The sequence below is a fragment of the Podarcis vaucheri genome (genome assembly GCF_965113315.1).
Source record: "Podarcis vaucheri genome assembly, chromosome: 4".
In the NCBI taxonomy this organism is placed as follows: domain Eukaryota; kingdom Metazoa; phylum Chordata; class Lepidosauria; order Squamata; family Lacertidae; genus Podarcis; species Podarcis vaucheri.
Genome location: NC_138762.1, coordinates 43,265,477 through 43,287,903, shown reverse-complemented (window position 1 = coordinate 43,287,903; position 22,427 = coordinate 43,265,477). Strand labels below are relative to the sequence as shown.

Genomic DNA, 22,427 nt, shown 5'->3' with positions numbered 1-22,427 from the left:
GATGATATGGATCCCTTGATCTGGATTTTTCTCTTTGGCCTTCCTTCTAGCCGCATGTTTTAAATAGGCTCTTGGGAAGGTGTGAGGAGAAACTCCCTTTAAAGTTATTTCCAGCTATTGTTGATCTCCTCAGAAGCTCCTTGATGTAGGCTTCTTCCCTTCTTTACTAGTGCAAAAGGTAGAAGGGCATACCTTAAAAATCTGCATTATCACAACGACAGATGAGCTATCAGTTTTGTGAAAGGCCAGCTGTGTGCCATAGAGTGTGTACATCTTTGGGTACCATTTTGATTTTCTGCCTCTGCCTTGGGCTGACCCTGTTGATGGCTGCCACCTGCTGTTCAGCATTGCTTACACATGCTCAAGCACTCCCAAATCCACCACTGGGCAATATCTTTATTAGGACCAACCAAAACGCCACGGTTCTCCAAAACTAGATGTTATACACAAAGGGGGTGCAAGATGGCTGTTAAGCAAATTGGACTGGGTGTTGTAGTCATGGGGATCTGCAGTTAGACTTCATGCCATGATGGGAGACTGCAGACTGACTGGATTAGTCTTGGCTAGGTGGTGCTTGCGGGTATCAGGTTACATCCAGGATTCTGGGACGAAGCAGCGGCGGCTGCTTCCTGCCTGGCTGAATTCCAGATCTGTTTCATGCCGTAAGCAAAACACACAGCTTCCTGGTTAGGCAGAAAGCAGGATTAAGACAAAACGCGCCAGTCTTTATGTTAACAAAGGTGGAGATTAATTTTGGGTGGTGTGCGGTAGAAGGGAACGTAAGCCTCAAAAATGCAGACTTCCACTTCAGATTCGAAGAAATCGAATGACAATTTGATTCTACAACACAGCCCTTAAATTCTTTTTTTCTTTTTTTCTTTTTTGAAAGTATGTCCCATGCCGCTCAGTTGGGCTTAAACACCCTTGTCTATGTGTTTTATATTGCCTCACTCCAAAGCATTTTCTCACATTATGTACCCTAGTTGTGAGGAAATGGCATATTTCCACACTTAAGACCATGAATGGACTGTTATAGGTTGGAGAAACCCCGCTCCCAAACCCTAGAAATTAATAAATAGTAGGATTTTGATTATTTGGGATATGAAGGGGGAAATACCAGCTGCAGAGGAACTCCTGGGCTAACCTACATGAAGCAAGCTGGCATTAAGAAACTACAGGGCCATTGAGGGCCATTCAAAATGCAATAGAACTGTCCTTCCTCACTGCCCTGAGGTGTGAAGAGAGAAGGTTGGAAGGTTGCCAGGATAACTTGGCGTAATGTGACAGGAGGAGTTTGGGGCCTTTAACATGAGGCTTGGAGTAGCTGATAAAACGGGGCAGAATGCAGCATCACTGAAGGCAGGCTGGAACTCCAGTGCTTCACTGCTGGGGAAGAAGAGCCAGAGGTTTCTATGCACACACATTTCTCCATCAAGGCAAACAAGATGCAGTATCAGGACACATTCCAGCCAGGCAAAAAGCACTTGAGGACAGTGTCCAGAGCAGGGCTGGTGAGAAGCGGGGCCTGGAGAGGAGCATAATGAGAAAACATATTATCCACTAGATGGCACCATTACCATTTCCTTGTAACCACAGATAAAACATTGTTGTGTATAGTGGTTTCAAGGTCAGTTAACCTAAGGACTTGTCTGCACCATTTCAGAATTCACCAGGGACTCAGCTGTACAGCCAGAAATAAAACGTTTTAAGTTAGTTTGTAAAATGCAATATACAAATGTGACACTAGATGGCGATGGTGAGCTATGGCAAATTCAATTTCTTTTTTCAAAACATTTTTATAAAAAAGCACTTTCACAGTGTTTTCAGTATGTGTGTAGATACCACTCAGGTAGTAAAAGGCAAAAGATTTATATGATCTGAAGAGAAAACAGAGCTTTCTTTTTCTTTCTGAAAAGCAAGGATGTTTGGTGCCTAATGGTTTTGGTTACAAATTGTAATAATAAAGGGGGTGGAAAGAAAAATGAAACCAAACAAACATTTCGCTTTGTAGGTTGCTTGCTCCTTCCTCTTTTTGCAGGAAACAAATGATGTTTGTACTGACCAAGTGACATACTGGTCTATCTGGAGCTGAAATCTGCTTTTCTACTAACCAATAATAACAAAAAAAGTTTTTTTCTAAATAAATTACATGCCCCTTTGCTGTGTAACGTGCATTTGCCATATCAAGGATTTGGGGTTATCCCATTTTCCTCTGCATCTTATCTCCTCCGCTGTGCTACTTCCCTACACTCCAGAGCACCAACAAACCCAAAGCCTCATCTTTTCTCCTTGCTTCTTCCATTTGAAGAAGCTTTCCTTATTTCTTTTCCTCCTGTTCCTTAGCTCCTGTTGTTGCGTGCTTACTTGTTGCAAGGCATTTGAAGCAGCAGTGTGCGATGCAGTCTAGTAATAATGAAAAAGCAATATGACAAGTCCCATGAAATACAAAAACAAAAACAAAACAAAAACCCCACACACTCCTTCTCAGCTCATGAATTTCCCTTCTTTCTGCTGCAAGCAGTACATGTTGGAAAATTTGGTGTGGTAGTTGTAGTGTGATTGCTTATACCAAGTCAGTGGCAAGATATTAGAAATAGACAATGTTACACAAGATGCGGAACAAAAGTAAACACATGTGTGGTCCTTGGACAGCAATATGTGGGAATATTGAACAAACTGGATAGCTATGGCTGTGGTGCACAAAACAGATTTGGAAAATGTGAATTTTCAGCTGTGGTGCAGATGAGTCCTAAATTTGCAATCCTGCACGGAACCGACACCAGGCTGATAGATGCAAACCAATAGCGTTCCTTCTGACCCCTGTGGTTTGGCCCACAGTGGTGGGCCAAACCACATGGTGTGAATATTTCATCCAAAACCTCCACAAAAAAGACCCCTCTTTAATATGGACGTGCGCAAGATTCAGCTGAAGCCTGAGCCATGAATAGAATTTGGTCAGTTGGGAGGGGGGGTCCTGGTGTCCCCTAAGCTAGGTTGAGGCAGCCACTGATTGCCTTGGGTCAGGTGGCCCAGAACAATTTGGTGTTGTCAGGGTGAGGGGCATCAGGCAGGCAGGAGAGGCAGACACTGAGCAGGAAGAAGGAGAGGTCAGGCAGGGGAAAGGCAAAACCACGAGAAGACCTAGGAGAGTAGGGACATACCTGACTGATTGTGACTTTCACTTAGAACACTTGTGGTTGAAGGCGAAGGGCAGTGACCCAAGGAGAAGTCGTAGATTTATAAGCAGGAAGGATGCAATCTCTGTCAACCAGCAGAAAATAAAGAGCCTGGAATGTCACTCCATGTTGAAGATTGTCACACCAAGAAGACAGACCAGGGTACCAGCTGAGTGGGTGTGCGGCCTCTGATCACATATGCACATAAGTATGTACATAATTCAATTGTATGCCAGCTTTCCACAGTTCAAACTATGCTCCAGGCAGCTTACAACTTGAAAAAATACATGACTGCAACGCAACAAAAATAGTCATAAACAATAAATTAAACAAGTCCTACATAAATCAAATCTAAACCTAAAATAAAGATACAAAAAAACAAGAGTAGCAATAACCTTCCGCCCCACAATAATAGTAAAAAATCCAAACAACACCCCAGCCCAAGAGTCTGTTCAGCAGTCCCAACTTGTGTAGCTGGAGTCAGTCAGGGCCCCCACCCTCCCAGGCTAGGTGGAAAAAGGCCTACAAGGCAGGCAGGGAGCAGGTCTTCCAGGACTCAAAGCCTAGGTGATACGGGCCAAGGCTTACTCTAGTGTCTGCATAGGATTAGTCCATCAGTTGCAAGCAGCAATCTCCAAGAGGCAGAAGGGAGCTCTTCAAGTGATTGACTAGAAATCAATGTCCCTAGGAAATTCAGATCACTACTGCTGCTGATTCAAGGAGAGTGGTATGATTAGCACACCGTCAACGTAGATTTGAACCACAATCATCATCAGATGGGTCACCAAAACCACCAGGACCTTAGTGAAGATCCTGGGTGTGGCCAAGACTGGTATTGGTGTGATCTACAACTGAACCTCAGGGAGGGGTGGTGACGTTGTTAGAAAACGTCTTACTTGGTACCATTTTCACCAACAATTAAGCAACAGGGCCATGAACTCTTCTTTAAAGAGTGCAGCTTTTCATTCCTTTATTACATGAATGCCAGTCAGCGCGAGAATGAGTTAAAGGGTTTGCTAAACTGAAATTAACAGTGAATATGATACATCCTGTTTAGTCTAAGCCAATCTCTAAGCAGATCTGTTGTTTGCTTTCATGTTGCCCTCCTGCCCGTGTTTTACTTATTTTGTTTGTGAGATTGGCCATGTCTGTTAGAAGATGCTCCGAAGCATACATCAACCAGAAGCAGGAAAGCAATAGAATAGGAATATTCTGGCTTATGAATGCCCACACACCGGTTTGCATATTGTTTGGGGAAATGTGAAATGCCTTTGCCTTAAAATGCAAACTGAACAGATTTTCTCCCCCCGCTGAGTGTTTGCTTGCCCTGCAATCAAGAGCCACATGATGCTTACCACACCGGACCCCAAACAAATACTCAGCCCAGACATGATTCAAGTTTCCAGAGAAGATTGAGTACAGAGTGCTTCAGGGGAAGCAGCAGCCACTACTTCATAGTTCCCTTCCATCCTTTCATAAACAGTGGGCTGGTGGCATTGGTGGCGGAGGAGGAAAAGAATGGTGCCCCTGGGAGCAGCAAGGTGGAGCCTGGCAGAAGGGGAAGCAACTTCCCTCTGAAATGCAGGACAAGCCAGCATCCCTTGGCTCTGGTGATGGGAAGGCAGACAGGTCAACACAGTCAAGCACCCCACAATACTCTGTAGAGCTGCGATAGTGAAGAGCCTGCAGCCTGCCTCTTTATATTCAAGACAGTGAGTTACAACAAGGGAACCCTCCTCCTACTCCCCCAGTGTTTTCATTCGTAATCTGGAGTAAGCATGGTAAGATCGCTCTCTCTTGAAACAAGTCATTTCCTTTGATGCAGCCCTTTAGTTAGCCACCTGCAGGAAACCTCATCGGCAAAAGCTGGTTTTGAAAAGGTAGCTGTGGATTGTGCCTGTCGCTCATTCATCTCCATGCAGCAGCTGGATCTTAAACTCCCGGTACGGATGAGACTTTGAGAAGGAACATCAACAGACCTGCCCACAGACAGACATATCTGGTGGTGGAAGGTTTTCCGAGTGGCTGCCTTTCAAAGAATGTTTGTTTGTCAACAATACACTCCACGCATACTGCGGCAATCACTCAGGAGACCTTCATCCCAGGGAAAAAGAGAGAGACCTCACTAAAATGAAAAGTGGTGGAGGACCTCTGCAGCTTTGGAAAAGAGACTGTGAGCTGGCAATTTGGCTGGGAGTTGGGGGAGAGTAGTAAAAGAGATGTACTTGGGAATTGTGAAGTGGATGTGTGTGTGTGTAACTGTAGACCAGGGCTGGCTCTGCCATTGGGCAGTGAGGAAGCTGTCTCAGGCAGCTAATTCTGGGTGCCCTGAAAGGGGAACAAATTGTTACCTTTTCTGTTATGTACTGAAGTTCTCACCCTGGGCCAGCAGGGGGATACTGTAGATAGTTTTCACTCAGGTCCACATATGCAAATAAGGAATTGAAAGTGACATTCAGTGATTGGATAGTTACAGAAAATGGTTACTGTTGCGTTCTAGTGGAGCTCTATATAAGCAGGCTGGCTGAACCCTTCAGTTCAGTTCTGTTCTGGCCTGTGAATAAACAAGAGCTGTTTGAAGAATTGCTGTGTCATCTGATATGTTCACCCACAACTTAACATTTTCATTTTTCAAAAACAATCTTTTTATCCCCAGGGAGAAATGCTAGTTGGAGCTTCTTCCTCAGAAACCAAAATACCTAGGTGTGCCTTGGGTATTATTCTATCTGAACTGCCGGCCTACTGTGGGGCACCAGCAATCATCATGTATTACCCAGATGAACATACAAAACTGGGCCTGACCTAATAATGTTTGGAACTACTGTAGTTCGGAGCAGACAGTTGTTTTATGGATCCAGAGTTGCTGTAAACTGTGGAGAGAAGCCAAAGAAGCCAGTATGAGGACTAGAATGAGATCAGCGCCCAAAACGGACAGGGCTTAGAATAAGAACCAATAAATAAATTTTGTGGAAACTTCTGTTTCTCTAAGTTTGCCACAGTGTTTTGCTGCCATCTAGTAGCAGATTTGTAAAAGTGCAGTTCATAAAATAACTTGTTATTTTGATTGCTGCCGGCTGTGCAGAATTATTTATGGTTGACTCTTTTATGTGCACTTACGAAATGCACATACAGGCTGAAGTAATACAGTCCTTAGAACTTCTGACAGCCTGTCCATCAGTAACAGTTGTTGTTTGGCCCCAATCCTTTTATTTTATCCTTAAGGAGTGAGCAGGCCTTCATGGCAAGCTGGAAATCCAGTTTCCTGGGCCCGGCCAGCAAAACAGAACAGGGAGATGGGAGGTGCTGGTTTGGTGTAATGCTTAGAGTGGTGGACTAAGAATTCACACTCACAGGGTACACTTAGGCCAGCCACATCTCATAGCTTCACCTCCAGTGGAGAGTTGCCACAAGGATAAAATGGAGGACCAAGAACCTTCTACATTGTATTGAGCTCCTTTGAATAAATTTCTTTAATAACCATATAATAAGAAACAAGAGCTTTGGGTAAGTAGAGCTGAGGAAAGTGAGATGGGAATGACTTGGCATGGTTGGTGCCACATCTACACGGATAAGCTTTCCAGATGGTAGTTTTGCTATGGTAAGGAACAAAACAATGGTACAAATAGCTTTACTTTTCCACATTATGTTTATAAAACAATATTTTTATTAGTTAGGGTACAGCATTATTTTAAAAAACACCATAGCATGAATGCAGATAAAAACATTACAGAAGAATGAATCTCCCAGCCTTATATTGCTGTAATAGAGAGAGAAAGAATACAGTAAAGCAAAATGGCGAGCTGTAGCTGTCAGCTGACTTTCTGAAGCTATGTTATGGCTGTCTACACATCTTCTCTAGTGCTGTAAACATGCAGCTTCCGACACATGAAGCAAAGTGGGATTCTAGAAGATCCTGTACGTTAGACTAGTACGAAGCTCAAGAGGCCTGTCAAGTAACGTGCGCCTAGTCATAGGACAGTCACCACCACAGTCACATCATAGATGACAGATAAAGACATTAGGGTGATGGACAAGCAGGGTGCAAGTGGTACAAAACATCAGCAGATAAGGGGGCTACTCTGATGTGCTGCCACCGAGCAATCTTCTCAGAAGGGGTAGAGGGGGGGGGCTCTACATCTGGGCCCCTGGCTTGGGAATCAGTGGTAAAGACACAGCAAACCATTTGGCTGGCACACGAGGAATACTAGCCTAGTCCCAGCCTTTTACTTTAAGTCTTAGAATCTCCCAGAGCATCTTTCTTCTAACCTTGGCCTCTAATGCAATACCAGGGCTGTGAATGACATCGCCTTCACTAGTGGGTTGGGTGTTTTTTTTAAGCCCAATAGTTAACGTAAAGCAATTTCACTTTATTCTAGATACTGTTGAACTCTGTACCCTAGCATGCTCTGCAGGAGGAAAACCCCTACTCCTTTCTCCTAGCAATCAGGACTTTCAAGTCACAAGGCCAAACATCATACCAATGACATCCATGCTCATATGACATTCAGACACCATGGTGTGTTTTTTTTAAAGCTTTTTAATTTTATTTTAAGGAAAGCGTTGTCCCCAGAATCCAACTGCAAATTCTAAAGACTTTTTATGCACAAGACTTAAAGCAGGGCATGCATCAGTCAGGCTTGTGAATGTAAAGTCTATGATGCCTATTTGTGACATATGTGCATCTTTTCTGCATTATCAAACATAGCTATAAATGGCAGGAGAGTCTGGAACACAAGCGAAGTTTCAACTTTGATAGCAGCCTAAAACAATGTGACTTATTGCTTAGTAAACATACCTGGCACACGTGCTGCACATCTAATTTACAAGGCCTATATAAGCCACAAAGATAGGATAAGAAGCCTTGAAATCATGTGTTATATCTGAGTTCTAAAATAGAATAATTCAAAACATTTGTGTAAAGATGGTCTCATCAGATAGCAGTAACTGGATGTTCATGGCTCCTGGCATTGGCAGTATTGGTAAGAGTGGTTTTTCCAGTAAATGAGACATGACTCTGAAATTAATTCTAACGCAACTCACTTCTGTAGCCATAGAGTGGGGTTTAGTCATCAGCATTTAATATTTATAAAAGGGTCCACACTGAACAAGGAGCTGTACGTCAAAACAAATGCATAACAAGTCCCAGCCAGGAGTTCACGATCTAATAATAGCTAGTGATGCTTAGAAGCAGAGACTGGCTTGTTTAGTCAAGGACTGACTTCTTTTCAAAGGCAATGGAATGTCACCCAAAGCCAGTACTACTGACACTCACATGCTGCAATATTATACAAACTTACCTAGTCATAAACCTTGCTTCTGAGTACACATGAATGGAACTGTAGTGCCATTTTCTTTAGTCTCCACCAATCTCTGAAACATTCTAGGGGCCATCCTATACATGTCTACTCAGAAGTAAGTCCCCAATGCCATTTTCTTCAAGGAGTGCTGCTACCTCAGTGTATGTTCATATAGGGAGCAAATAATGTCCCCTTTAGAAGTTTCTAGAACTTAATCCTAAAGCCTATCTGCAGAGTATATGCCCAATTAAAGACAGCAGAGTGGCTTGCAGTGTTTCAGGCAGCGGCAGCAAAGCCTTTCTATCTAACTAAGGGCCCAAAATAGCTACACCACAAGAAAAGAGCACCTGGAGAATCCCTCAAATTCTCCAGCCTTTCATCTGAAATAAGATGCAAGCACATCCACACAAAGGCAGGATGCAGGCAAGGAAAGAAATGGAACACCTGCTGCAAATTACAAAGAAGATATATGTGAACTGCTTGGAACACTCAAGAAAGTGCAATGCGTATACAGAGAATTATCAAATTGCTTAGGCCAGTAGTCAATTTATGTTGAAAACTCCATCACAAATATAAAAACAAAATGCTGTTTCTGTGCTTCCTATTAGTCACAAACTGTGCACTGGAGCAGCTTCTTCAACCTTGTGCTCCTAGGTGTTGGGACTGCAGCTCCTACCATTCATGACCATTGACTAAGGTGGCTGGTGGTTATGGAAGCTGTAGTCCAACAACATCTGGGTATCCAAGGTTGGAGCCGGAACATGTGCTGGGAAGCATTTTTGCATCATTCCTTTCAAAGGGGCATCCAGCAGTGGGCACAGGGATCCCTACTTTCTGCTAAAAGGTAGCTGGATGGAACAAAAACAGTTTAGAAATGGAAGCTTGTTTTGTGTCAGAACCTGCTCCAGAAGGGGATGAGGTTGGGCATCTCTTTGGGTCTGTAAACTGACAAAGGGTCCACTGTCCAAACAGTGCCACTGACCTCACTTTCCACATTCTCTGTTTTCGTGCCTCACCTCTTCCAGGTAAAGGAATTCTGTAGATACCCTCCTTGAGGGTCCCTGAAATCTATGAGCCAACATCAGTTCATATAAACACCCAGCGTAATGAATAGGACTGTTTTTGACCACAAGAATCTGCGAAAGCTACTGTGATATGATTCCAAACAGCCCAGTACAGAACTCAACACTTTTTCTGGAATTTTTAGGGCATTTCTGGTCCTCATTCCAGTATAAAATATGTACTTTGGGACTCCTGTGTGGTATTTTGCCTGTTGTGTGTCTGTGCCTTGACAGAACCAAAAATATTGGGGTTTTGAGAAGTCTGAAAATTGTCATAGAAACAGGAAAAATTAATCAGATTGTTTGAAGGTTAAAGGTCTTGCACATAGATCTGTCATATTTAATTCGAAATCTAATTGCTACATGGAGCGAGGATACCACACTGGCCCATGAGGACTATTTTTAGGTGGGTTTTAGATTTGGCTAACTGTAGGCAGGTGTGTTTTTTAAAGGACACTATTAATATGGAGATAACATCATGGAATGAAGAAACACCAGTTCCCTAGACTGTAGGAAGGGTTAAAGGGAACACATCTGATCAAGCATCAATAGGATCAGGGAAGCAATCCTCCACCGTTTCCAGGGCTTCAGTGTCAACCATGACTTCTCGAAATGCTGTTTCAACATCTTCCTCTGTTTCAGTCTCCAGTGCCAGCTTAGGTTGAACAGTAGGATTTGGATCCGTCTTGTGCTCTGGTTTAAAACTCTCACAGGTCTCAGGACCTTTAAAGGAAGCACAAGTTAGAATGTGCTATAAGAATGAATTAACATAGTCTCAGATCTCAATCTTTACTATAATCTTCAACAAAGTCTTCATCTCAGCTTTCCTTTTGCCGTTTTCTTTTTTAATTTTTGATTTATAGATTTATATCCCATCATTTAAACGGAAACCTCCTCACAAGGCAGTACATGACGTGTATCAACTAAATCAACATCATCATCATCATCAAATAAGAATGTAAGAAGAGTTCGCTGGATCAGACCAAAGGCCCATCTTGTCTAGCATCCTGTTCTCACAGTGGCCAACCAGATGCCTGAGGAAAACCTACAAGCAAGACCCAAGCACAAAAGCACTTGTCCCACATCATTTATAACGTAAACAATAACACTAAAGCAATACAACCAAGTGAATGGTTGACAAATATATTGAAACAGCCATCAGTCCCAGTAAAACCTTATAACTACAACACAATCACAATAAAACATCTCACAAAACTTCGTCCAATTGAAATCATTATGGAAGATCCCCAGTGTACAAGCAATTATTGTGGAGGAACTCTTTATGATTCCATTTGGCCATGTGGGGGCTGCTCTAGATGTTACTCTACTGTTTTGTGGAATGGCCACCACACAAAAATTGTTGCATGTGGCTTTTAGAGGGTCACCGTTTCTGCATCCCTGAACTACGCAAATACATTTAGTCCCATACAGCTTTGCTCTTTAACAACAACAACAACAACATAACTGTACCTACCAGGATTGGGGGTGCTGGCAACAAGGGCATCTGTGGTTTCACAGGGGTCTCCATTAGGAGGACTCTTTGGTTCTTCACTGGAAATGGCAGACAGGGTTATCCCCTCATCCTTTTCATCTTCTGTTGGAAAGCATAATGAGAGACTGAAAGGGGGTAAATCAATTAATCAATTAATATGGGTGAGGTGGAGTTTTGGCTTTGTGGGTATTCCTTCACCAATGCTAATTGCTGTCTACTAAACTGTACCCGGCCTCTCCATAAAAAACCCAAAGCACCCCCAAAAAAATTCCCTGTACAATTGCCATGCTTCACAGAGCAAAATAGCAGGTGCCCTATTTTACATCAGAGGTGGCTAACCTGTGGCCCTCTACTGGATGACATCTCATCCAAGAGAACATTGGCCAGGTAGGCTGAGGCTTTGGGGAGCTGAAGTTCAGCAACATCTGGAGGGTCACAGGATCCTCGCTTTCACCTGTGCATTTATTTAGGATTGAGGAATTGTTCACATGTAACTAAACTGTTGATTATTTTTATGAGGATGAGCCAGTAAAGGACACTAAGAGAATAAGAATTATAGGCAAAGAGAAGAGAACTACAATAATGCATACAGTGAATAGTGGGTATAAGTAGTTTAATTCCAACTTGTATGAACTCTAGGTAAAGAAGGGCAAGGTCTCCAGATGGTCTCCTGATGCCTGGATTTTTTCCCATGTGGATTCTCCTAAACTTCAAGAACAAATTGTGGAACTGGTGCCTCTTGTTCTGGTGATGCCAGAACTGAGTTCTTGCCAGAGGCCTAATCATGCAAGGATACCTACAAAATGTGACACCTTGATGTCAACATCACCAGCATCAGGATTTTTGGTGCCTATAGGCAAAACTTATCATGGTGAAGCCTCTGTATCCCTTCTGTTCCCATGGCATATTATGAGACCATTTCTAGTTGCAACAACCTACGTTAAGAGGAGTGTAAGGAGTTATGGTGAAGGATTTTGAAGAAATATCAGGTAGGCTTGATAATAAATTTGGAAGATAGATCCCATGGTGTGGGGTCCCTTCTAACAGTTCTATGATGTTATGTGCTGAAGAAGCTGTATAGCTAAAAGATAGGTTAGGATCATTTGAATAAAATCAGCTAAATGATCCTTGATCCCTGAAACAAGAATGATGTAACCTTATGAGAAATATACCTTTGCAGAAATGCAGTCAAGTGTATAACCTGAGAGGCAGGCTGGGATATGGGCAAAGGAGCCATGGAAAGTAAATATGAGCTTTATTCTGGCTGGTTGCAAAATCCGCCTAACTTCAGAATTGTCACTTTTGTCACACAGTGTAAGCAACTGCAGTTATAGGAGAAGCTTAGATTCATCTACAACAGGCATCCCCAAACTCGGCTCTCCAGCTGTTTTGGGACTACAATTCCCATCATCCCTGACCACTGGTCCTGTTAGCTAGGGATGATGGGAGTTGTAGTCCCAAAACAGCTGAAGGGCTGAGTCTGGGGATGCCTAATCTACAATAACCTATTTTTTTAAAGAATGTAAGTGTGGTTACAGGCCTATGCATTGCTTACATGGGGAGTAAACGCCACTGGACTTAGTAGATTTCACTTCTACTTAAACATACAATAGGATTGTGCTGCAAAATACAATGCAAAAAAGAAGAGGGGAAACTGTTACTCACCCGCAGGAACTGGAGTGAAATGATGCTTGCTCTTCATGCAGCAGCATGTGATCAGTGAGGCAATAATGGCCAGAAGGAGAGCACCCCCTCCACACGCTACCATAATATACAGGAAGTGCGGGTGCTGCAACAGATCTCCTGATTGAAAGAAACAACATTGTTCTTAAGCAGTAAAGAAACAGGAGCAACCTAAAGACAGGACTCAGGGTCACCACAATGTTAAAGGTGTCTTTGCCTATAATATGCAAGGTGTGTGTGGTTTTTTTAACGCAAGTAATATTGGTGGGGAAAAGACCACTGTTAGTTATCAGAATCCTACCAGGCATGGGGAAGTTATGTAAGGATGCTTCTAGACTGCAACTATTTGGGGATGGCAAATTCAGGTTGCAGTCACACCCATATCCAGTGGCGTAGTGTGGGGGTGCAGGGGGGGCCAGCCACACCGGGCGCAACATCTGGGGGGGTGTTCGCACTCGCAGCTCTCTGCCCCTACCTGGCTCACTCACTCTCTCTCACTGCAGTGCTGGCTGTGCGAATCCGATTCCGAGCCGCTGGGTCGCCGCCACTGTGGAGGGGGAGGGTGCCAGGCGTGCGGTGTGGGGAGAGAGCGAAGGACTATCTGGGGGAGGGACAGTGCAGCAGCCGCCCAGCGCAGCGCTGAGCGCGGGAGAGAACCACACCAGACCAGACCAGGCAGCAGCAAGAAGAAGCTGGCAGCGGCGGCAGGTTAGGGGTTAGGGGGCGCAAATTACTTGCCTTGCCCCGGCTTAGGGGGCGCAAATTACTTGCCTTGCCCCGGGTGCTGACAACCCATGCTACGCCGCTGCCCATATCATACATTTAAAGCACATCTAAAGCATATGACTTCCCCACAAAGAAGCCTGTGAATAGTAGTTTGTTAAGGGTGCTTTAAACCACTAGTCTTCAGCTGATGGGGAATGAGCTACCCTTTGATCCTTCACACCTCATTTTACTTGAAATAAAATTTACTTACAAAAGAACATGATTCCCTCTGCCTCCCACTTCACTTAGATCAAACTTAAAAAAACCCACTTAAGGCTGGAAACATTCCATTGATACATAATACAGTAATCCACTTTATAGCCTAGTATGCTTTGCTTCCATTTTATATTTTAGTTCCTAGGAACTGAAGTGGCTTTCAGTCACTAATATTTACATTTATTATTATTAAAAAATATTTTTATCCCCACCACCACTGCTTTTGGAAGCCAAGAGGTTCCTGGGTTCATTCTGAATAATGGAGTGCCAACAGGATTTTCCAGACCTGGTCCGCTCAGTGTGGGTTGCCTGCTGTACCCCACCTATCTAGTTGCAACAGGCAACACAATTTGAGTATCAACAAAGGGCAACTTATTAGTTATTGAATTTGCTGTCATTGTAATTTTACAAAGGAGAGGGGTTCTGGGGTTTTCTGTCTCAGGTGACAGGATAACTTGGATGGATGGCCTTGGGGATTATGTACCTTGACCTGGTAGGAATTCATGGCACCATTTCCTGGTCAGCTGCAGACAGCAAAATGTGTTGTGCTGACCCAAATAGGTAGGAATTATCCTCCTTTGTTATGTAAAAAACATACCCATAAATTCAAGAAAAAGGAGGGTCCAGAACAAAAGACCCAGAACTCAACCCCCCTCAGCCATGGAGCATAGAGGATATCATCATGAGATGCATAGAAACTTATTCAGACAGACATGCCGTGCCCATTTTAAACCTTTATCACATGAGGAGGCCACTGTTTGCTGATTCCTGCGGCTGCTGCTACATCTCTCTAGGTCTGTAAAGGTTGGAGAGTGCAGAAATAGTTCCCTGTGACTGAGGGGATTGAACTGCACAGTTCCTGCACCATAAATATCAAAGCCACGCACGACTGCTTGCAGTTAGCAGTCTGTGAGCAACCCATTGACTGCAATCCATTCAAAACATTCAGGGGGCAATAGGTATCCAATAAATTGCATTCTTTGTTTGCTTGTTTTTATTTCAACTGCCTGGTCCAGGACATAGACATTAAAAAGCAAAATACACTGCCAAAATGATGAATGATTTACCCTAACCATGAATGTCAGGTAAAGGAGATTTTATTGTGAGCTACTAATATTTCTGGTTATTTTGCAATGAATATCTAGGCAAGAATCACAAGATAGGGCCAAAATGGAAGCTGAGCCTTGGAGCATTCAGCTAATTATGCTGAGGACTGCTGTGTCAGTTGTGGTGCTGGTAACAGAAAGATTATTACATCAGTTTCAGATGTCTCTCGGTGACTTTTTAATGCTGACAGGCCTATGCTGTCTAAAATGTTCCTTCAGCAGCCAGTCATTTTAATGATTGCTTTGCTTTGCTTTTATTTTTATTTTACTTTTATTTTGTCATACACTGCTCTGATGTTTGTGAGATGGAAATGTGTGTGTGTGTGTGTGTGTGTGTGTGTGTGTATTTCTGGGAAACATGTTAAAATATGTTGTAAGATGTATTCAGACATGTTTTTCCCACTTTAACATTATTATTAAGTTCTCCAATATACAGAGGAACAAGAAATAAATAATAAAAGTTGCCCCCCCCAAAAAAAAATCATCACAGCCTGGAAGAAAACAATGAGAATGCTGTATGGAACAAAGTAAATAACAAACCATCATTTTTCAGAGGGCCTTTCACCAAAAGTCTTTAAAATAAGCATGAAGAAGGAAAGAAATACCCTCCCTTGTGTGTCTGTTAATTTTCTATTAAGGTCCAGAAATTAAATTTAATATCTAAAAGCTTTACAAAATCCCAATATCTGCATATGCGGGTGGGACCAAATGTCCATGTTCTTTCAGATTCGTGTATAATATAAAGTCATTCCACATGGCAAAGTAATGGTCACTAGTGATTTGGCCTCCCATTAGCCCCTGTCAACGCGGCCAAAGGTCAGGGATGATGGAAGGAGCTGTCCAACAATGTCTGGGGAGCACCCAGTAGGCATGAATGAAGGAAAATGATTTTGTGTTGGTGAGTCAGAGAGACAGATCTGCTGATATATAAATTCAAATAACACGTTGAACACCCATAAGAAGAAGGTAAAATATAACTTACGATCGTTACCACCATTACATGACAGCTCAATGGAGGAGCTGCTGCAAGCGTTTCTTCTATGGCAAGCGAGCTTTCCCTGTACCCCTTTCCCCAAAATAATGCTCTTGCCACCATCTTTCACACAAGCATCAACATCGTGTATTAGTCTCCCATTCCGAGTCCAGTAAACTCCATCATTGAATTGACCATCTGCTTCACAGGACAAATTTGCTCTTCCATCAGGTAGACAATTGATATAAACAGCTGGAGGCTTCTCTAGGCAGTGGAAAGAGAACAACAAAACAGAGAGGAAAATGTTACCATGACAGGACAGTGGGAACCATCATCTGAACCTTTCGTGTTTTTTTTTTTTCATTTAATCCCCTATTACCTCCTTCAACTATATATAACATTCAATGGATCCTAATGGATTTTTCCTGCTGTTTGCTTCCGGAGAAATTGAAAGCTCCTCATGGTCCTTGTAAACAGAACTGCTCCTCTACTAAAATTTACCATCTTCTAAATTGGCATTCCAGGAATCTTCGAAAGCAAATCACATGGACTGCAGGTTCCTATTAACTTTGTTTTTAGGGGTACCAGCCCAAGGACATGTAATTAAGGTGTGATCCTGTATTGAAAATACAGCACAGGGGACAAGCAAACTTATGTTACTTCAATTCGTTGCCGTGCCCATGTCAATCAAACTGCCTTGCCAAACCATCAACTTCATTATGTGTTCACTATCAACTTTATCATGTCAGGAGCCACTAATGGTTGTGTGAAGTTGGTTCATATTAGCTTCAGTCCAAAGAACATGAGTCCTCTTGTGACTTGTTGAATTCAAGCATACTGGAAAAAGATGGGGTGGTGTTTTTTTGTTGTTGTTTTCCAAATCAGAACAAATATATGGAAAATCGGGGTCACAATATAGAAGCTTGGCAAAGGAATATTTCTGGCAAAAACATTTCCATACAAAATGTGATTCTCGCAATTCAAGCATGCATTTGAAGTAATGAAGGAATTGGTGTTTCCTTCTCCCTCTTTGGCAAGTTGTATCTTTGCTATTTAAATCCCACTTACGTGTGTACCCAAAGCACCATTGCCTTTGCTACAGCAGTTGCAGTTCTGCCTGTTTGCCTTTGGGTGGCACTTAAGAGTAATGCACTTAAACACTTGAATCATAAAATGCATACCTTTCTTATGGCACTTTCTTCTGTTTTAACAAACTGATCCGAGCGCGTGCAGAGCCGTCGTGCGCTTTTATTACACTAACCAGAATAAATGAGCTCCCTCCTTTAACGTGTTGTATACCAACCCACATCTTTGAACGAAACCTACACTCCCATTGATCAAACCCTGTTTAAAAGGGATGCGGTAATTGTGATATTTTCCCTATGCAGTGCTTTAAGGTTACGAAATTAGAAGGCATCCGACAGCTTTAATATTTTTATTCTTGAAATATACTACGTTGCCTATAGCCTCAAATTTAAATTACGGATGGAAACATTTTCACAGATCATTTTAGGTATCCCAACTGACAAATCAATTGCCTGACAGCCCAGCCCTACTGAGTTCAGGGAAGGGGGTGGTCTTAGTCCCAGGTAAGGATGTCTAAGATTGCAGCATTAATGTTGGAAAGAGCCTTTGCATCACTGTATCTCCTTGTCCATAAAGGGTTTACTTGTTTTCTGCTCGTTGTGCAGCTGTTAAAAGCCAAGGATCCTCTGTCCATACAATATGGAGAACATACCCTCCAACATTCCTCAGATGAAAATAGGGACATTTCTCATTTGCCATCCTCGACCTCCCATTTTTGGACCCCCTGGCAGAGATTTCCTATAAGAAGAAGGAGCCCATGGAGGGGCAATGGGATGCTCCCTCACTGGTGTTCAGGACAAGCACCAGTTCCTCCTCCTCTTCCTTAGGCTTGATGGCAGCAGCACTGACAGGGGAAATATGGACATTCTGGGATCAAATCAGAAGTCGGGATGGCTTTCTGAACTCCAGGACTATCCCTGGACACTTGGAGGGTATGTGAGAACCTCAAAGTACAGTGGTACCTCTAGTTACGAACTTAATTCGTTCCGAAGGTCCATTCTTAACCTGAAACTGTTCTTAACTAGAGGCGGGCTTTTGCTAATGGGGCCTCTTGCTGCTGCTGTGCTGCCAGCACACGATTTCCTTTCACAGCCTGGGGCAAAGTTCTCAACTCGAGGTAACTCTTCCAGATAAATGGAGTTTGTAACCTGAAGCGTTTGTAACCTGAGGTGTTTGTAACTCGAGGTACCACTGTACTTGGGTACTCTGAGACAGACTGAGGGCAAAGCACATAGCCTGTATGTGTGGTCTGCTGCTGCTGCTGCTTCTTCTTCTTCTTATTATTATTATTATTATTATTATTATTATTATATTCACACAGTGAAATGAATTATCTGAAACACTTGCGACAAGCACAAATAAAAAATTGGCATACCACAAAGCAGTTCACTTAAGGGAGATTTGCAATGCTGTGTCAAATCAGCATGCCTGCTTGCTACATGCAGCGTCTGTCAGGTGGTGGTAGTTATGAATGACAGCTGAGTGTGAGAGGTGATGTCCATTGGCCTCTAGAATAGTCTCCAACTGCCCCTAAAATGCCACGACTGTCACGAAAACCCTTAAGCCATCACAGCTTCTCACTTTGTCATGTCGAGTCCCGAATTCCCCTCTTTATTGAGCTACACTAACTGGAAATGGCTTCACGTTGGCGGAAGCAAGAGGAAGAGAGAGTTGCCAACTGAGTCACTTTCTCCTCCTCCTCCTCTGCTGCCATGTCCTTTGCCTCTGGGAGTCGGAGAAAATGGGGTGGAGTAAGAGGGAAGAGCGTTGTGCCAGGTCCAGGGGAGGGAGCCAGGTAGGTCGGCTGGCTAGCTAGCTGGTGGAGGAGAAGTAGCAGGAAGAAGGAGGAGAGAGGCAATGAAGATGACAACGGCAATGTCACTGCCATCCCTGCCCTAGGAGGTTGTGACTCTCAGCCTGGCAGGCCCCCAGTCACCCACCCAGCCAGAATAAAAACAAGGAGAAAGTGTCAAGCCTGAAGAGAAGGTGGAGGCTGAAGGAGACCCTGGGCAGGAGCAGGCCCTGGGGGGCGGGTGTGCAGTTGGCGGTGTACAGGCAGCCCTGTGCAAGGCTGGAGCTTAAGGGAGGGGACAAGGAGATTATTGGGGTGAGGTGGGTCCTGGAGCTAGGTGGGTTTCAAGTGAGGTTGTCTGTCTCATGGAAAACTTTATTAAGAAATCTTAACCTGCACAAAACAAAAAAGTCCTCTCCCTCGCCAGCAGTGATATTGAAGTACAGTGGTACCTCAGGTTACATACACTTCAGGTTACATACACTTCATGTTACAGACTCCGCTAACCCAGAAATATAACCTCAGGTTAAGAACTTTGCTTCAGGATGAGAACAGAAATCCTGCTCTGGCAGCGTGTCAGCAGCGGGAGGCCCCATTAGCTAAAGTGGTGCCAGCGGCGTAGCGTGGGTTGTCAGCACCCGGGGCAAGGCAAGTAATTTGCGCCCCCTAACCCGGGGCAAGGCAAGTAATTTGCGCCCCCTAACCCCTAACCTGCCACCGCTGCCAGCTTCTTCTTGCTGCTGCCTGGGCTGGGGTATTTACGGTAAGGTAGCCACGGCAGCAGCGGGTCCGTGTCAGGTGATATGAGGCAAGTTGCCGCTGGCGCTGCCGCCCAAACGACACCACTTGCCCGGAGGAGAAGGAGGGCAGAGAGGCGAGAAAAATGCAACATGCCCAGCAGCTGCAGCAGCAGCAGCGGGGCTGTGAGGAGGGGCTGCCTGGCACGCCCTCCGCGGCCCTGACGCGCGGGGACTGCGGCGAGCGCTGAGAGCCGCTGCCAGCTCGTCGGTTCCGCGAGACATGGGGCTCTGCTACAGCCTGCGCCCGAGGCTCTTCGGCGACTCCGGAGGCGGCGAGCGCGCCCCCCCAGATGTTGCGCCCGGTGCGGCCGGGCCCCCCCCTGCACCCACCACGCTACACCACTGAGTGGTGCTTCAGGTTAAGAACAGTTTCAGGTTAAGAACAGACCTCCAGAACAAATTAAGTATTTAACCCGAGGTACGACTGTAGAATAGAATGCCTCATTTTATCTGAGGCATGTTGGAGGGTACGCTTTTAGTCATTAGGCTGTGACTCTCCAAGTACTGCTGGATGACAGCTGCCATCATACATGTTTTTGGCCCTCCAACATAAGCTGGAGGGCCACAGGTTCCCCATCTGTGTTTTAGGCTAAATATCACTGAGTTTAAGCTTAAATTAAAGTGCACTTATTTGTGGATCACAAATTAAGGCTGCATGCTTCCTTGGAAATAATTCCCATTGAACACCGGCACCTATTTTCTGAGTGAGTATGCTTAGGATCACACAGTGTGTTTGAAGCAGAACCAGCAATTAATCAACCTCTTTGATTTTGCCATTGTCAATTCCAAAATGAGGATGCTGACCACAAGGAATGGATAGATTTATGTCAATTTCAGTTTCTCTCAGCTACTCGTTTTTCCCATCATAAATTTAGCTCTCTATATTTCCACATCAGTTTGCCAACGCTTTTCAAAAAGTCCTCATGAAAATCTATTGGCTTGTTGATACAAATTTCTCTTTCGGGTAAGGAATTTCTGCAAGCAATTTCCCCTGATATGCCCAGTTTTGCAAAGCAATTTCCCTGAACACAAAGTAGTTTTGTATGTTGATTTCACTAAGATATAAATATATACTACATGGCTGGAGAACTGCTAAGCTGCAAATGAAAAGAAGTGCAGGTTTTGAAGGATGTCTCTGTTTTGATTCATGCATTGTTTCAGAAAGTGCAGATTCGGTATAAAACGCAAACAGGTACTAGATGCAAATGAAATCAGTTCCCATGAAAACTGATTCCAATTTATCCCCCATCCCTACTTACCACACACTTTGAGCAAGAAAACTTCGCTGTCATTTCCAAAAGCAAATGTATATTTCCCCTCGTCGTTTTCTGATAAATTCGTCATCTCAACAATCCCGTTCCTCAAGCACAGCCTTTTGTCACAATCATTGCAACAGTCCATCGTAAAATTCTCGGGCTTAGAACAGTTCGTTTCTTTCATTACTAGGATGCCACTTCGATTTTTAATTTCCAAAGGAAAAGAAACATCGCCACCAGCGTCGCCAAAAAGCTGTTTGAGGTCCATACAAGTCACACCTGCAACAGTAATAAAAGATTTAAGTAGATTTTTTTTTTAAAAAAAGCAGTTTATAAACACTATTAAATAAATACATATTAAAAACCACAGTAAGTCTAATCAAAGAGGTAAGACTGTGGTCACAGAAAAAGATGAGCAACCTCTCAGTCGAAGAAAACATATGAAAATAGTATTCTTCATTTTTCCCCCTTTTCAGCTCATAGCTTCATTTTATCTGAGTGAAAAGTCAGGGTGTGGGATGGAATCAACTCAATATTGGTTACTAAGACTGAAAGCCTTAATTCATGAAATAGTGCAGTTTATAATTTTATATGAGTGCTGATCCTTTCGAAGGATACTTGATGAGCCATTGCTGTAAATAAATGAGCTAAATGTAGCTTTTAATTCAGGTAACATTTAATATATTTTTACAAGAAAGTATGTGGTTTGTCGGTTAAATAAGTGTTGTTTTTCATGTAGCTTAAACTGTCACCCATAGTGTGTATGTATTTGAATTCATTACTCATTGGCCGCAAAAAATGTTAAATGACTTCATATGGTCCACAGATTTATACTGATTACACCATAGAATGTTTAGAAATGGAAATAATCACCACCTACTTAGTAGTTTAAGAAAAAAAGAATCTATGCAGTGTTTGCAAAACTGGATGAATTCAGGCTAGTTACTTTCCCTCAGTACAATTCACTGTCTCCAAAATCATGCACAGATATTGAAAAAGACTTGGAGTATTGTTTTCAAAAAGATTTTAAACTGGAAACCTAGGTACATCAGACTTGATTTTGAGATGTTTTCATCAAGTATTCTAAATTATTTGTTCAAGGTCATGCCGAGAGACAAGAAAAGAATCCCAGAATCATTGTGTTGACCACCACCCCGCACGAAAAGCCCCGCAACCTCTTATTTCTCTTGCATTTACAAATGCAGTACATCAGGCGACATGGTTGCAATTAGTTTATGAGAAAATCTGTCTTACTTTGGAGTGACTGTCCATTTTCATGCTTTGGCGGTTATGACACCAGTATTTCCCTGAGTTCTGTCGACTAGGAGAGGGGTGGCGGGGGTGAAATCTGAATGAAGAGGATCATTTCTGCTCACCTAGGCAAAGCAATGCCAATTTGATAAAAGAAAATTCCCACTTACCATCAGAAATGGTCAGAATCACCAGCACACATGGCAAGGGAAAAGAAAAGCGGAAATCCATTTTAAGCACCTTCTTGCATCGTGTGCTGAGAAGAGGATCTGGCTTTGCTGTTAAACCAACGCACTAGTCAGGAAATGATGTCAGAAGCAGGAATTTAAAAAAAGAAAAGAAGAAGAGCATATACTGGAGGGATGCAAGACTAATGTACAGTCAAAACAAAGCAGAAGGGTGTTTGGTTGACTGACCTCATGCTTTAGCCACATCACCTTGATGATCTATTTCTATGGCCCTGTATGCAGGAA

General features: G+C 43.3%; 1 protein-coding gene across 1 annotated transcript; it reads right to left on the bottom strand.

Annotated features, from left to right (window-relative positions):
• Positions 1–6,677: 6,677 nt before the first annotated feature.
• On the bottom strand, positions 6,678–22,246 carry LOC309531788 (uncharacterized protein). Its single transcript, XM_082221488.1, has 6 exons — positions 22,125–22,246; positions 20,707–20,982; positions 15,779–16,033; positions 12,692–12,829; positions 11,009–11,128; positions 6,678–10,257 (listed from the first exon to the last, which is right to left on the bottom strand). Exons 1-6 carry the CDS (start codon positions 22,183–22,185, stop codon positions 10,073–10,075), a joined length of 1,035 nt encoding a protein of 344 aa, XP_082077614.1. The 5' UTR covers positions 22,186–22,246; the 3' UTR covers positions 6,678–10,072.
• Between the last annotated feature and the right edge of the window lie 181 nt (positions 22,247–22,427).